Source organism: Zophobas morio, unplaced genomic scaffold (genome assembly GCF_036711695.1).
Source record: "Zophobas morio isolate AGI-343-1 ecotype UQ-CSIRO unplaced genomic scaffold, CSIRO_AGI_Zmor_V1 ptg000020l, whole genome shotgun sequence".
Taxonomy (NCBI): Eukaryota; Metazoa; Arthropoda; class Insecta; order Coleoptera; family Tenebrionidae; genus Zophobas; species Zophobas morio.
The window spans coordinates 726178-742779 of record NW_026972125.1 but is presented as its reverse complement, the minus strand read 5'-3'; the positions used below and the strand labels follow the sequence as shown (position 1 = coordinate 742779).

General features: G+C 26.9%; 1 protein-coding gene across 1 annotated transcript in view; it reads right to left on the bottom strand.

Moving 5' to 3' along the window:
* The window catches only part of LOC135131270 (protein virilizer), a 28813-nt gene extending 18780 nt beyond the window's left edge, over positions 1-10033 (bottom strand). Inside the window, exons 1-3 of the mRNA XM_064058936.1 lie at positions 9830-10033; positions 9051-9779; positions 8423-8923 (exon numbers count right to left, since the gene is read on the bottom strand). Of these exons, the coding sequence (XP_063915006.1) occupies positions 8423-8923; positions 9051-9779; positions 9830-9886 (1287 nt within the window). The 5' untranslated portion in view covers positions 9887-10033. The remainder of the gene's footprint in view (positions 1-8422; positions 8924-9050; positions 9780-9829) is intronic.
* Between the last annotated feature and the right edge of the window lie 6569 nt (positions 10034-16602).

Genomic DNA, 16602 nt, shown 5'->3' with positions numbered 1-16602 from the left:
TTTTAAAAATTGGAATAAAATCAAAATCGAAAAATTGCGAAACTAACAATTCGAAAACTAGAAACTGAAAAGTCCCAAACTCAAAATTTTCAAATTAAAAATCGGAAAAACGAAAAATCACAAAATTGTAAAAACGAAAAATGAAAAATTAAAATCGAAAACTTGAGAATTGAAAAATCTAAACATTGGAAAAACGAAATATCAAAATATCAAAAAATTGAAAAATTGAAAAATAGAAACTTCAAAATTATAGAATTAAAAACTCAAAACATTGAAATGAAAAACTTGTAAATTCGATGAATTTAAACAAAAAAAAATCGAGAAACTCAAAAAATTAAAGATTCAATAACTGTAAAAAACAAAACTTTCTAATTGAATTGAAAAATTAAAAACCAGAAAAATTAAAATAAAAAACATTTCTAAAAATTGAAAATTGGAAAAATTGAAAACTCAAAAAATCAAAAATTTCAAAATTTGCAGTAGAAAAATTGAGAAACCGAGAAACTGAAAAATTGAAAACTTGAAAATTTTGGAAAATACAAAATTAAAAATCGAGAACTTTAAAAGTGAAAAATTGTGAAACTAAAAATCGAAAAATAGAAGAAACGGAAAATCAAAATATCTAAAAATTGGAAGTTGCAATAATTTCAAAATTGTAAAATTTAAAAATCAAAAAATTGCAAAATAGCCAAACTGAAAATTCGAAAAACTGCAAAACTGAAAAATGAAAATTTCAAAATTATAGAATTAAAAACTCCAAAAATTGAAATCAAAAACTTGTAAAATCGAGCCACTAAAACTCGAAAAATTAAACAATGGAAGAATTTCAAAACTGTTAATTTAAAAAAATTGCAAATTCGTGAAATTGAAAATTCGAAAAACGAGAAACTGTAAAATCGAAAAACTACAAAAATAAAAAAATTCTAAAATTGCAATAGAAAAATAAATTGAGAAACTGAAAAATCGAAAAATATAAAATTGAAACTTGAAACGTTCGAAAAATACAAAATTAAAAATCGAGAACTTTAAAAATGGAAAATTGTGAAACTAAAAATCGAAAAATAGAAAAAACGGAAAATCAAATATAACAATATCTAAAAATTGGAATAAAATCAAAATCGTAAAATTTAAAAATCGAAAAATTGCAAAATAGCCAAATTGAAAATTCGAAAAAGTGCGAAACTAAAAATTCGAAATCTAGAAACTGAAAAATAAAAGACAAGAAACTGAAAAGTCGCAAACTCAAAATTTTCAAATTAAAAAATCGAAAACATGAAAAATCACAAAATTGTAAAATCGAAAAATGAAAAATTAAAATCGAGAACTTGAGAATTGAAAAATAGAAAAATTGAAAAAACGGAAAATCAAAATATCTAAAAATTAAGGGATTTCCAAATTATAAAATTAAAAAATCGAATTGAAGAAATAAAAAATTGCAAAATTAAAACATTGAAAATTCGGAAAACTGCAAAATTGAAAAATCAAAGAATTTAAATAAAAAACTTGAAAATCGAGAAACTCAAAAAATAAAATATTCTAAAATTGAAAAAACGAACAATTTCAAATTGAATTGAAAAATCGAAAAATTGATTAACGAAAAATTGGAAACCCGAAAAATCAAAAATCCTAAAATTTTCAAAATTTTTGAAAATTAGAAAATCTGTAAAACTGAAAATTCTAAAACCAGAAATTGAAAAATAAAAGACAAAGAAACTGAAAAATTAAAATCGAGAATTTGAAAACTGAAATATCGAAAAATGAAAGAATTTCAAAACTGTAAAATTATAAAAACGAATAACTAAAAAATTTAAAAAATTGCAAAAGTGAAAAAAATACAAAATTGAAGAAACGAAAAATCAAAATTAAAATCGCGAATATGAGAATTATTGAAAAATTGTAAAATGTTAAATCGAAAAATTGATCAATTAAGTAAAAATCAAAATTGAAAAAAGAAAAATCAAAATATGTATCTAAAAGTTAAAAATCGAAAAATGAAAGAATTTCCAAACTGTAAATTTAAAAAATCGAATAATTAAAAATTTGCAAAATCGAAAAATGGTAAAATTGAAAAATGGAAATTTCAAAATTATGCAATTTCAATCAAAAACTTGTAAATTCGAAGAATTTATACGAAAAACTTGAAAATCGAGCAACTCAAAAATTCAAATATCCAAAAATTGAAAAAACCAGAAATTTCAAGTTGAATTGAAAAATCGAAAAATTGGAAACCCAAAAATCAAAAATTCCAAAATTTGCAATAGAAAAATTGAGAGATCGAGAAACTAGAAAATCGAATTTATACGTTTCGATTTAAGCAAAAAATGGAAAATCTAGAAATTCCTTAATGAAAAATTGAAAAATGAAATATCGAAAAATTGAAAAAACGGGAAAATCAAAATATCTAAAAAGTGAAAAATCGAATGATTGAAAAATTAAAAAATTGCAAAATCGAAAAACTGAAATTTCGACAAGCTGCAAAATTGTAAACCTGAAAAATGGAAATTTCAAAATTATAGAATCAAAAACTCAAAAAATTGAAACCAAAAACTTGAAGGATTTAAAGGAAAAAATTGAGAATCGAGAAACTCAAAAAGTGCAATATCCAAATATTGAAAAGCGAAAAAAAGGGATTTTGCAGTTAAGCCCCGCCCTCTTGGCTCACGACGAACAAAAAAAAAACATCAGAATTGAGACAGGGCGGGTGGGCGGGGCTTATATTTTGCCTTCTTTTTCTTAATATACATAGCCATCTTTTCACAACAAGAAACAAGTCTACACATATTAAAACAAAAAAACAAAATGTAAGCCCGCCCACCCGCTCTATCTCGATTGTAATGATTTTTCTTTTATTCGCCGTGAACCAAGGGGGTATTTCTTTACAAGAAATTCAAAACATGTTTTTGAGTATCGTGTTGTTCAAACAATGCTACGTATATTACAATGCTACCTATATTAAGAAAAAAAGGCAAAATATAAACCCCGCCCACCCACCCCATCTCAATTGTGACGACTTTTTTATTCTTAGAAACTTAAAACATGTTTAAAATGATAAATTTTTGTAAGGGAATATGGATTTTGCAATTAGGCTTCGCCCCTAGGCCTGGCAACGAATGAAAACTTCATTACTATTTTGCGTTGGTTCAAATTTTCGATTTTAATTTTTCAGTTTCTTTGTCTTTTATTTTTCAATTTCTGGTTTTAGAATTTTCAGTTTTACAGATTTTCGTATTTTCAATTTGGTTATTATATATTTCGATTTTCCGGTTTTCGATTTTTCATTTTAAAGTTTTCGATTTTTCATTTTTCATTTTTTTATTTTAATTTTAGATTTTTAATTTTCAATTTTTCTATTGCAAATTTTAGGATCAATTTTTCGATTTTCAGTTCAATTTGAAATTGTCCGTTTTTTCAATTTTAGAATATTTCATTTTTTGAGTTTCTCGATTTCCAATTTTTTTATTTAAATTCTTTGATTTTTGAATTTTTTGAGTTTTTAATTCTATAATTTTGAAATTTCCATTTTTCAATTTTGCAGTTTTCCGAATTTTCAATTTTTTAATTTTGCAATTTTTTAATTCTTCAATTATTCGATTTTTTAATTTTATAATTTGGAAATCCTTTAATTTTTAGATATTTTGATTTTCCGTTTTTTCAATTTTTCGTTGCTACAAATTTGTGATTTTTCATTTTTTCAATTTTTTAATTTGAAAATTTTGAATTTGCACCTTTTCAGTTTCTTGTTTTTTATTTTTCAGTTTCTTGTTTTCGAATTTTTAGTTTCGCACTTTTTCGAATTTTCAATTTGGCTATTACGCAATTTTTCGATTTTTAAATTTTACGATTTTGATTTTATTCCAATTTTTAGATATTTTCATTTTCCTTTTTTTCTATTTTTCGATGTTTAGTTTCACAGTTTTCCATTTTTAAAGTTCTCGATTTTTAATTTTGTATTTTTCGAACTTTTCAAGTTTCAGTTTTATATTTTTCGATTTTTCAATTTATCAATTTTTCTATTGCACTTTTAGAATTTTTTGATTTTTGTAGTTTCCAATTTTTCGTTTTTTCAATTTTTCGATTTTACAGTTTCTTGTTTTTTCGAGTTTTCAATTCGACTTTTAGTTTCAATTTTTCGAATTTACAATTAATATATTAAAATCGAGAACTTGAGAAATGAAAAATCGAAAAATTGAAAAAAAAACGGAAAATCAAAATATCTGAAAATCAAGATCGTAAAATTTAAAAATCGAAAAATTGCAAAATAGCCAAATTGAAAATTCGAAAAAGTGCGAAACTAAAAATTCGAAATCTAGAACCTGAAAAATAAAAGACAAGAAACTGAAAAGTCGCAAACTCAAAATTTTCAAATTAAAAAATCGAAAAAATGAGAAATCACAAAATTGTAAAAACGAAAATTGGAAAATTAAAATCGAGAACTTGAGAACTGAAAAATCGAAAAATTGAAAAAAAAACGGAAAATCAAAATATCTAAAAATTAAAGGATTTCCAAATTATAAAATTAAAATATCGAATAATTGAAGAATTAAAAAATTGCAAAATTAAAAAATTGAAAATTCGGAAAACTGCAAAATTGAAAAATGGAAATTTCAAAATTATAGAATTAAAAACTCAAAAAATTGAAAAATCAAAGAATTTAAATAAAAAAATTGAAAATCGAGAAACTCAAAAAATGAAATATTCTAAAATTGAAAAAACGAACAATTTCAAATTGAATTGAAAAATCAAAAAATTGGAAACCCGAAAAATCAAAAATCCTAAAATTTACAATAGAAAAATTGAGAGATCGAGAACCTGAAAAATCGAAAAATATAAAACTGAAAATTGGAAAAGTTCGGAAAATACAAAATTAAAAATCTAAAATTAAAATAAAAAATGAAAAATTAAAAATCGAAAACTTTAAAAATGAAAAATCGAAAAACCGGAAAATCGAAATACATATGTAAAAAATGAAAAAAATCAAAATTGTAAAATCTAAAAGTGGACAAATTGCAAAATAACCAAATTGAAAATTCGAAAATCTGCAAAACTGAAAATTCTAAAACCAGACATGGAAAAATAAAAAACAAAGAAACTGAAAAATTAATATCGAGAACTTGAAGATTGAAAAATCTAAAAATTTTAAATCGAAAAATTGAGCAAACTAAATAAAAATCGAAAATTTGAGAAAACGCAAAATCCGAAAACTGAAATCGTAAAATGAAAGAATTTCAAAACTGTAAAATTATAAAGACGAATAATTGAAAAACTAAAAAAATTGCAAAAATGAAAAAAATACAAAATTGAAGAAACGAAAAATCAAGAATTTGGGAATTATTGAAAAATTGTAAAATTTTAAATCGAAAAATTGTGCAATTAACTAAAAATCAAAATTGAAAAAAGAAAAATCAAAATATGTATATAAAAATTGAAAAATCGAAAAATGAAAGAATTTCCAAACTGGAAATTTAAAAAATCAAATAATTAAAAAATCGCAAAATCGAAAAATTGTAAAATTGAAAAATGGAAATTTCAAAATTATACAATTTCAATCAAAAACTTGTAAATTCGAAGAATTTAAACGAAAAACTTGAAAATCGAGAAACTCAAAAATTGTAAGACCAGAAATTTCAAGTTGAATTGAAAAATCGAAAAATTGAAAATTGGAAACCCGAAAAATCAAAAATTATAAAATTTGCAATAGAAAAATTGAGAGATCGAGAAACTAGAAAATCGAATTTATACGTTTCGATTTAACCAAAAAATTGAAAATCTAGAAATTCCTTATTGAAAAATTGATAAATGCAATATCGAAAAAACGAAAAATCAAACTATTTAAAAATTGAAAATTAGAATTATTTCAAAAAAATTAAAAATTAAAATCGAAAACCTGAGAATTGAAAAATCGAAAAATTGAAAAAAACTGAAAAACAAAATACATATCTACAAATTAAAGGATTTCCAAATTATAAAATTAAAAAATTGAATAATTGAAGAATTAAAAAAATCCAAAATTAAACAATTGCAAGTTCGGAAAACTGCAAAATTGAAAAATGGAAATTTCAAAATTATAGAATTAAAAACTCAAAAAATTGAAAAATCAAAGAATTTAAATTAAAAAAAATGAAAATCAAGAAACTCAAAAAATGAAATGTTCTAAAATTGAAAAAACGAACAATTTCAAATTGAACTGAAAAATCGAAAAATTAATTAACGAAAAATTGGAAAGCCGAAAAATCAAAAATCCTAAAATTTGCAATAGAAAAATTGAGAGATCAAGAAACTGAAAAATCGAAAAATATAAAATTGAATATTTGAAAAGTTCGGAAAATACAAAATTAAAATAAAAAAATGAAAAATTAAAAATCGAAAACTTCAAAAAAATCGAAAAATCGGAAAATCGAAATATATATCTAAAAAATGAAAAAAAATCAAAATTGTAAAATCTAAAAGTGGACAAACTGCAAAATAACCAAATTGAAAATTCGAAAATCTGCAAAACTGAAAATTCTAAAACTAGAAATTGAAAATTGAAAAATCTAAAAATTTTAAATCGAAAAATTGAGCAACTAAGTAAAAATCAAAATTGAAAAAAGAAAAATCAAAATATGTATCTAGAAATTGAAAAATCGAAAAATGAAAGAATTTCAAAACTGTAAATTTAAAAAATCGATTAATTAAAAAATTGCAAAATCGAAAAATTGTAAAAGTGAAAAATGGAAATTTCAGAATTATACAATTTCAATCAAAAACTTGTAAATTCGAAGAATTTAAACGAAAAACTTGAAAATCGAGAAACTCAAAAATGCAAATATCCAAAAATTGAAAAAACCAGAAATTTCAAGTTGAATTGAGAAATCGAAAAATTGACTAACGAAAAATTGGAAACCCGAAAAATAAAAAATTTCAGAATTTGCAATAGAAAAATTGAGAGATCGAGAAACCAGAAAATGGAATTTATAAGTTTCGATTTAACCAAAAAATTGAAAATCTAGAAATTCCTGATTGAAAAATTGAGAAAACGAAAAATCATAATATCTAAAAAGTGAAAAATCGAATAATTGAAAAATTAAAAAATTGCAAAATCGAAAAACTGAAATTTCGACAAGCTGCAAAATTGTAAAACTGAAAAATGGAATTTCCAAAATTATAGAATTAAAAACTCAAAAAATTGAAATCAAAAACTTGCGATTCGACGGATTTAAACGAAAAAATTGAAAATCGAGAAACTCTAAAGTTCAATATCCATATTTGGCTCACGACGAATAAAAAAAAATCATCAGAATTGAGATAGGGTGGGTGGGCGGGGTTTATATTTTGCCTCTTTTCTTAATATACGTAGTCGTCTTTTCAGAACAAGAAACTTAAAACATGTTTAAAATTGTCATACTTGTAGACAAATATGGATTTTGGAATTAAGCCCCGCCCCTCGATCTGACAACGAATGAAAAATTCATCACAATTGAGAATTGAGATCAGGGCGGGTATGGGTGGGACTTAATCTTCGGCTTTATTTTTTTCTTAATATACATCTATTCTTTGAACAACACGATACTCAAAACATGTTTTTAATTTCTCGTAGAGACATAAGGATTTTGCAGTTAAGCTCCGCCTTCTTGGCTCACGACGAATAAAAAAAAATCATCACAATTGAGACAGGGCGGGTGGGCGGGGCTATATTTTGCCTTTTTTTCTTAATATTTGTAGACTTATTTCGGCAATAATAAACTTAAAACATGATAAATTAGAAGCATAGACTGATCACATTTTGTACAATTTAGACAGAATTAAAAATTCAAAAAATTGAAATCAAAAACTTGTAATTCGAAGGATTTAAAGGAAAAACTGAAAATCGGGAAACTCAAAAAGTGCAATATCCAAATATTGAAAAGCGAAAAAGGATTTTGCAGTTAAGCTCCGCCCTCTTGGCTCACGACGAATAAAAAAAATCATCAGAATTGAGATAGGGTGGGTGGGCGGGGTTTATATTTTGCCTATTTTCTTAATATACGTAGTCGTCTTTTCAGAACAAGAAACTTAAAACATGTTTAAAATTGTCATACTTGTAGACAAATATGGATTTTGCAATTAAGCCCCGCCCCTCGATCTGACAACGAATGAAAACGGCTTTACTTTTTTCTTAATATACATACTATTCTTTAAACAACACGATACTCAAAAACATGTTTTTAATTTCTCGTAGAGACATAAGGATTTTGTAGTTAAGCTCCGCCTTCTTGGCTCACGACGAATAAAAAAAAATCATCACAATTGAGATAGGGCGGGTGGGCGGGGCTACATTTTGCCGTTTTTTCTTAATATTTGTAGACTTATTTCGACAACAATAAACTTCAAACATGATAAATTAGAAGTATGGACTGATCGCATTTTACAATTTAGATAGGATTTTTTCCAAAATTGTTCTCACCTCCTTCGCCGGGCTCTTCTGCGCCGGCGTCACCTCCTCTCTTTCTCTTTCCCGCTCCCGCTCCTTCTCCTTCCTCTGCTTCTCCACCACCTCCTCCTCGCTGAAGCTGTCCGGCTCGGGCGGCGACGGCTCCTTCCGCTCGCCGTGCGGCGTGTGAGGCCGCTTCGGCGACTGAATCGGCGGCGTCCTCGGCCGTTTCCGCTCCTCCCGTTCGTCGCGGTTGTACGACCTTCGGTAGTTCTCGTCGTGCTTGTACGAGCGGTCCCGGTCCCGGTCTCGATCGCGGTCCCGGTCTCGGTTCCTGTCCCGGTCCCAGTCGCGCTCGTTGCGGTAGTCCTGGCGCTCGTGGTCCCAGTCTCGCTCTCGGCTCACGTCCCGACTGTAATCGCGCGACTGGCGGTCGCGGCTGCGCGACCGCGGGTAGTTCTTGTCCCGCTCTCGGTCTCGGTCGCGCCGGTCGGGCTCCGGCCGGCTGTGGTCCCGCTCAGTACTGCCAGTTTTCTAAAAACGAAATTGAATTTTAATTGATTTGAGCGGGATTTGTACCATGACATGAATCGGGATTGTCAAAGTGGTGTCAGGTGATGATTCTAACCTTAACTAGAAATAAAAAAACACTTGAAATTACCTGATATCCCACTTCCCGTGACCTTTCCCGGTCTCGGTCCCTATCCCTGTCTCTGTCTCTTTCCCGGTCCCGTTCGGTCTCGCCACTTCTCGGCCGCACCTTCGCGTCCCATTCGCCCTCTGGCGGCGGGTGATGGTAACTCCTGGGGTCCTTCGGGACATCATTATAATACTCGTTGTATTCCTGTGAATAATTCTCTGGTTGATTATACGTTTGCTGGTACGACGCAGCCCCCTGATTATACTCAATAGGAACATTAGTTATATTATCCTGATTCCACTCGTTCTCAATAGTGTTACCAGAAATAATCTGTTGTGCATCGGCTATAGTATTAGGTTGTGCCGGCAACGCTGGATTCACCACAGGCTGAATAATCTGTTCGGTAATATTATTAGTCAACGTCCCGTACACCGCTAACGTTATAGTCGTATACCACCCCCGCAACACCAACCCATCTGTCGGTATCTTCCTCACAGTATCCTCTGGCACACAATTAAGATTAATACACCCATTCTGGTTGTACTCAAACCCCCCCAAACTCTCGAACGTGCTAGCCCCGGGCTTGCCCAAGTCATTAACAAAGAATTCAATTTGGAATTGACTAGGGTTCGTCGCTCCTAAACGAACGCCTCCAGGGAAGTCTGCTTGGACGCGAGCCCCCAGGGGGATGATGCGCACCTCAGTGACGTACACGGGTTTGGGGAATTGCACCAAGTCGAGATTTAGCTCCTGAAATTGCGACTTTTGGGCGTACAGTGACACAAATGGGGAAAAATTACCTCAGTGTTGTCGTGCGCAAAAGTGTCGAAAAAGAGGAGCTCCACGACGTCCGACATACTGGCCTAAACAACGGTCAGATTAGAGCATCATTAGTTGCGAAAAACGAAATTGTGCGTTTAATCACACCAAAATAGTGATTTGTTTTTGTGGACTTTTAGGTTAGGTTTGAACACCATTGGAACATGGTGGCCAACCTTGCGACCGTGTTGATAAAACACACTAACAAAGTGTCAATCGGAATGAAAAAGACAGATGATGTGACCATAGATTAATATAGATGCGACATACAGGCTGATTTTGCAAAACCACTCTTATTGACGTCGGAGTCCTCAACCGTCAAAAGCAAGCGCCAAATTTAAATAGTCGATGCCAATAGCGAACATTTTTGGTACATATTTAGACGATTTTACATATTTTGTTTAACTAAGAATTAATTCTTTATTTGTGTTTTATACTAGCAAAACGTCTTAAACTAAGAATATTGTTGAAATCGTAGTAACCCAATGGATTTTTTTCGGGAAAATGTTTTGGAAACACTGTTCTATTTTGTATGAATTTTTAAATGTTTTAGTGACAATTTTTGTACAGGGTCATCAAAATTGATTGAGAGAGTTGGTACCCCCTGTTTTTGTCGTGAAGTTTGTCATCCTTATGACAGACTTGTTTAAGGTTATATGGCAATGAATTCAGTGGCGTGACAAAAATTAGAAACTTCAAATCTGACAACTAATGTTTTTACAAAAAAAAAGTCGAAAAAAGACGCCACTGAGTTTTGAAATTTGAAACTTGAAACTTCAAATCTGACAGCTAATATTTTTATACAACTTAATAAACTAAATTATTCAAGTTCAGGTTTACCAACTCTCTCAATCAATTTTGATGACTCTGTATGATATTAACAGTGAGAAAAAAATTGAAAAATTAAAATAATCGAAAATTCGAAAAATCGTAAAACCGAAACATTGAAAAATCGAAATATCGAAGAACTGAAAATCGAAAAATGAAACATCAGATAATCGAAAAAATGGAAAATTCAAAAATCTAAAATTTAAAAACCGAATAACGAAAAATCCAGAAATCGAAACCCCCAAATTTAAAAAATCGGATAACTGAAAAATGGAAACATCGAAAGACTGGAAAATCGAAAAACCAAGAAATCGAAAAATCAAAAGATCAAGAAATCGTGGAGTCGAAAAGTCCATTTCGGTTTCTCAATTGTTCGAAAAAATTGAGAAATCAAGAAACTTAAAAATTTGAAAAATTGAAAAAATGAGAGATTGAAAGATCAAAAGAACGAGAAATCGAAAAATGATGAAGTCGAAAAATCGAAAAATAGAGAAATCGATAAACAAAAAGTTAAAAGTTGAAAAATTGGAAAAGCGGAAAAATCAAAAAACGAAAAAATGGAAAACTGGAAAAACTGAGAAACCGAAATAGGCCAAAATAAAAAATTGAAAATCTGATAAATCAAAAACCTGAACAATCAAATCTCGATAAATCGGGCATGAAAAATTAACAAATTGAAAAATTGAAAAACAGAACATCTAACTAGGAATTCAAGAATATTGAAAAAATAAAATATCAAAAGATTGAAAAATCTAAAATTTAAAAAATCCAAAAATTGAAAAATCGGAAAAGTAAAAAGTTGAAAAATTGGAAAAGCGGAAAAATCAAAAAACGAAAAAATGGAAAACTGATAAATCGAAAACCCGAACAATCAAATCTCGATAAATCGGGAATGAAAAAATAACAAATCGAAAAATTGAAAAACAGAAATCTAAAACCAAGAAGTCGAAAAATCGAAAGATTAAGGAATCGAAACATTTGAAAAATTCGAAAACTTGAAAAATTGAAATATCGAAGAACTGAAATGAAAAATCGAGAAATCGATAAATCTAAAATTTTAAAAATTAAAAAATCTAAAATTTAAAAATCGAAAAATTGAAAAATCGACAAACAAAAAGTTAAAAGTTGAAAAATTGGAAAAGCGGAAAAATCAAAAACCGAGAAAATGGAAAACTGGAAAAACTGAGAAACCGAAGTAGTCCAAAATAAAAAATTGAAAAACTGATAAATCTAAAACCTGAACAATCAAATCTCGATAAATCGGGAATGAAAAATTAACAAATCGAAAAATTGAAAAACAGAACATTTAACCAGGAAGTCGAAAAATCGAAAGATTAAGGAATATTGAAAAATTAAATTATCAAAAGATTGAAAAATCGAAAATTTAAAAATCCAAAAATTGAAAAATCGGAAAAGTAAAAAGGTAGACACATCGAAAAATCCAGAAGTCGAAAACAGAAAAATCCTAAAACTGAAATATCTAAAAACTGAAAAATCGAAAAATCAAAAAAGTGAAGTCGAAAAATAGAAACCTTAAAAAATAGAAAAATTGAAAAATCAAAAACTTGAAAAGTCAAAAAATTAAACAATTGAAGAACAGGAAAATCGAAAAATTGGAAACCACAAAAATCGAAAAATATAAAATTGAAACTTCAAAAGTTCGAAAAATACAAAATTAAAAATTGAGAATTGTAAAAATTAAAAAATCGAAAACATGAAAAATTCAAAATTGAAAAATTAAAATCTAGAACTTGAGAATTGAAAAAACGAAAAATCAATACATCTAAAAATTGAAAAATCGAAAAATGAAGGAATTTCCAAATTGTAAAACTTTTTATTTTTGTAGACTTTTTTGACTCTCTTTTTTTAGTTTTTTTTTCATCATGCTTTTAAAATTTATTTGTAGCCTTATTCGTTTTTTACATTTTTTGGAGATTTTTTTCTTTTTTCGATTTTTCAACTTTTGATTTTTCGTATTGGCAATTTTTCGATTTCCCAGTTTGTCGAAGAAACATCCATCGGGGAAAATAATTTAAAATCTCGTAATTTACAATTTTAAAAAATGTCGATTTAAATAAATTTTTTTGTGAAAAATGGAAAATTCGAAAAATTAACAATCCAGACACCAAAAATCGAAAAATTGAACAAAGGAGAATTTCAAAACTGTTAAAATTTAAAAAAAATACCAAATTCATGAAATTGAAAATTCGAAAAAACGCGAAACTAAAATCGAAAAATTGAAAAAACGAAAAATTAGAAAGTAGAAAAATAAAAAAATGTAAAATTTGCAATAGAAAAATTGAAAGATCGAAAAATATAAAAATGAAACTTGAAAAGTTCGAAAAATACAAAATTAAAAATTGAGAACTTTAAAAATTAAAATATCGAAAACATGAAAAATTCAAAATTGAAAAATCGAAAAATGAAAGAATTTCCAAATTATAAAATTAAAAAATCCAATAATTGCAGAATTAAATAATTGCAAAATCGAAAAATTAAAAATTCGAAAAACTGCAAAATTGAAAAATGGAAATTTCAAAATTATAGAATTAAAAACTCAAAAAACTGAAATCAAAAACTTGTAAAATGAAAGAATTTATACTAAAAAATTGAAAATCGAGCAACTAAATGTCGAAAAATTGACCAATGAAAGAATTTCAAAACTGTTAAATTTAAAAAATTCGCAAAAACGAGAAACTAAAAAATTGAGAAATACAAAACTGAAACTTGGAAAGTGTGAAAAATACAAAATCAAAAATCGAGAACTTTAAAAATGGAAAACTGTGAAACTAAAAACCAAAAAACAGAAAAAACGGAAAATCAAAACATCTAAAAATTGGAATAAAACCAAAATCGTAAAATTTAAAAATCGAAAAATTGCGAAATAGCCAAATTGAAAATTCGAAAAAGTGCGAAACTAAAAATTCGAAATCTAGAAACTGAAAAATAAAATACAAGAAACTGAAAAGTCGCAAACTCAAAATTTTCAAATTAAAAAATCGGAAAAATGAAAAATTACAAAATTGTAAAAACGAAAAATGAAAAATTAAAATCGACAACTTGAGAATTGAAAAATTGGAAAACTGAAAAAACGAACAATTTCAAATTGAATTGAAAAATCGAAAAATTGATTAACGAAAAATTGGAAACCCAAAAAATCAAAAATCCTAAAATTTGCAATAAAAGTGAGAGATCGAGAAACTGCAAAATCGAAAAATATAAAATTGAAAATTTGAAAAGTTCGAAAAATACAAAATTAAAAATCTAAAATTAAAATAAAAAAATTAAAAATTAAAAATTGAAAACTTTAAAAATGAAAAATTGAAAAACCGGAAAATCGAAATATATATCTAAAAAATGAAAACTAATCAAAATTGTAAAATCTAAAAGTGGACAAATTGCAAAATAACCAAATTGAAAATTCGAAAATCTGCAAAACTGAAAATTGTAAAACTAGAAACTGAAAAATAAAGGACAAAAAAACTGAAAAATTAAAATCGAGAACTTAAAAATTGAAAGATCTAAAAATTTTAAATCGAAAAATTGAGCAACTAAATAAAAATCGAAAATTTGAAAAAACGCAAAATCCGAAAACTGAAAAATCAAAAAATGAAAGAATTTCAAAACTGTAAAATTATAAAACCGAATAATTGAAAAATTAAAAAAATTGCAAAAATGAAAAAAATACAAAATTGAAGAAACGAAAAATCAAAATTAAAATCGAGAATTTGAGAATTATTGAAAAATTGTAAAATTTTAAATCGAAAAATTGAGCAACTAAGTAAAAATCAAAATTAAAAAAAGAAAAATCAAAATATGTATCTAAAAATTGAAAAATCGAAAAATGAAAGAATTTCCAAACTGTAAATTTAAAAAATCGAATAATTAAAAAATTGCAAAATCGAAAAATTGTTAACTTGAAAAATGGAAATTTCAAAATTATACAATTTCAATCAAAAACTTGTAAATTCGGAGAATTTAAGCGAAAAACTTGAAAATCGAGAAACTCAAAAATGCAAATATCCAAAAATTGAAAAATCGGAAAAGTAAAAATGTAGACACATCGAAAAATCCAGAAGTCAAAAATAGAAAAGCCGAAGAATTGAAATATTGAAAAATCCTAAAACTGAAACATCTAAAAACTGAAAAATCGAAAAATCAAAAATTGAAGTCGAAAAATAGGAACCTTAAAAAATCGAAAAATTGAAAAATCAAAAACCTGAAAAATCAAAAAATTAAAAAATTGAAGAACAGGAAAATCGAAACACTGAAGGTCAAGAAATGGGAAAATCAAAACATCGATTAATTGAAAAATCGAAAAATTGCGAGTTTGTAGAAGTCAAATTTGAAAAATTAAAAAATCGAAAATTTGAGAAAACGACAGTTGAAAAACAGAAAATCTAAAACCGGGAAGTTGAAAAATCAAAAGATTAAGAAATCGAAACATTTGAAAAATTCGAAAACTTGAAAAGTTGAAATATCGAAGAATTGAAATGAAAAATCGAGAAATCGAACAATCTAAAATTTTAAATATTGAAAAATTAAAATACCAAAAAACTGAAAAATCTAAAATTTAAAAATCGAAGAATTGAAAAACCGACAATTGAAAAACAGAAAACCTAAAACCGGGAATTAAAAATGTGGCAAATTAAAAAATAAAAAATGAAAGCCCAAAAATTGAACAAATTAAAATTCAAAACTCGAAAAACTGAAAAATCGAGAAACTCAATACTTTAAAAAATGAAAATTTAAAACTGGGCACTAGAAAACTTGTAAATTGAAAAAACAAAAAAACTGTAAAATCGAAGAACTGCGAGTCAAAAAATTTCAAAAAATTCCCAAGTCGAAAAATCGAATAATTGAAAAATTTTAAGCTGAATATGCGAAAAAGTGAAAATAGAAAATTGAAAAAACGAAAAATTGAAAAAAGCAAACTTGTAAAATCGTGAAACTGCAAACCCAAGAATTTGAAAAAATTGAAAAATCCAATCGAAAGAAACGAAACTTTGAAAAACTGAGGAATTAAAAATAGACTAATTGAAATTGAAAATTTCGAAAACCATAATTGTAAAATTGAAGAAATGTACATCGCAAAATTAAAAAAAATTCAAAAGTCGAAAAATTGAAAAAATTAAAAATTAAAAATCAGCAAATCTGAAAAATGAAAAAATTGAAAATAAAGAAAAATTATAAAATCGGAAAACTCCAAAAAATTCCAAAATCGAAAAATCGAAAATCGAAGAGATGAAAAGTTAAAATATCGAAAAATTAAAAGTCGGGGAAACTAAAAATTCAAACAAACTGAAAAAAGAAAAATTGAATTGAATTACAAATGCGAGAATTCGAAAAAATTCAAATTTGAAAAATCGAAAAATTGAATCCAAACTTATATTGAAAGGATCTTGAGGATACCTTCACTAGTTTTTGAAATAATTTGGAAAAATCTCGGGAACCCCTTGTGTTTTGTTTCTGAAGTAAATCGACAAACAAAAAGTTAAAAGTTGAAAAATTGGAAAAGTGGAAAAATCAAAAAACGAAAAAATGGAAAACTGAAAAACCGAAATAAGCCAAAATAAAAAATTGAAAAGCTGATAAATCGAAAACTTGAACAATCAAATCTCGATGAATCGGGAATGAAAAATTAACATATCGAAAAATTGAAAAACAGAACCTCTAAAACCAGGAAGTCGAAAAATCGAAAGATTAAGAAAAAAAATATCAAAAGATTGAAAAATCTAAAATTTAAAAATCCAAAAATTGAAAAATCCTAAAAGTGAAATATCTAAAAACTGAAAAATCGAAAAAGTGAAGTCGAAAAATTAAAAAATCAAAAACCTGAAAAATCAAAAAATTAAAGATTTGAAGAACAGGAAAATCGAAACACTCGAAGGTGAAGAAATGGGAAAATCAAAACATCGATTAATTG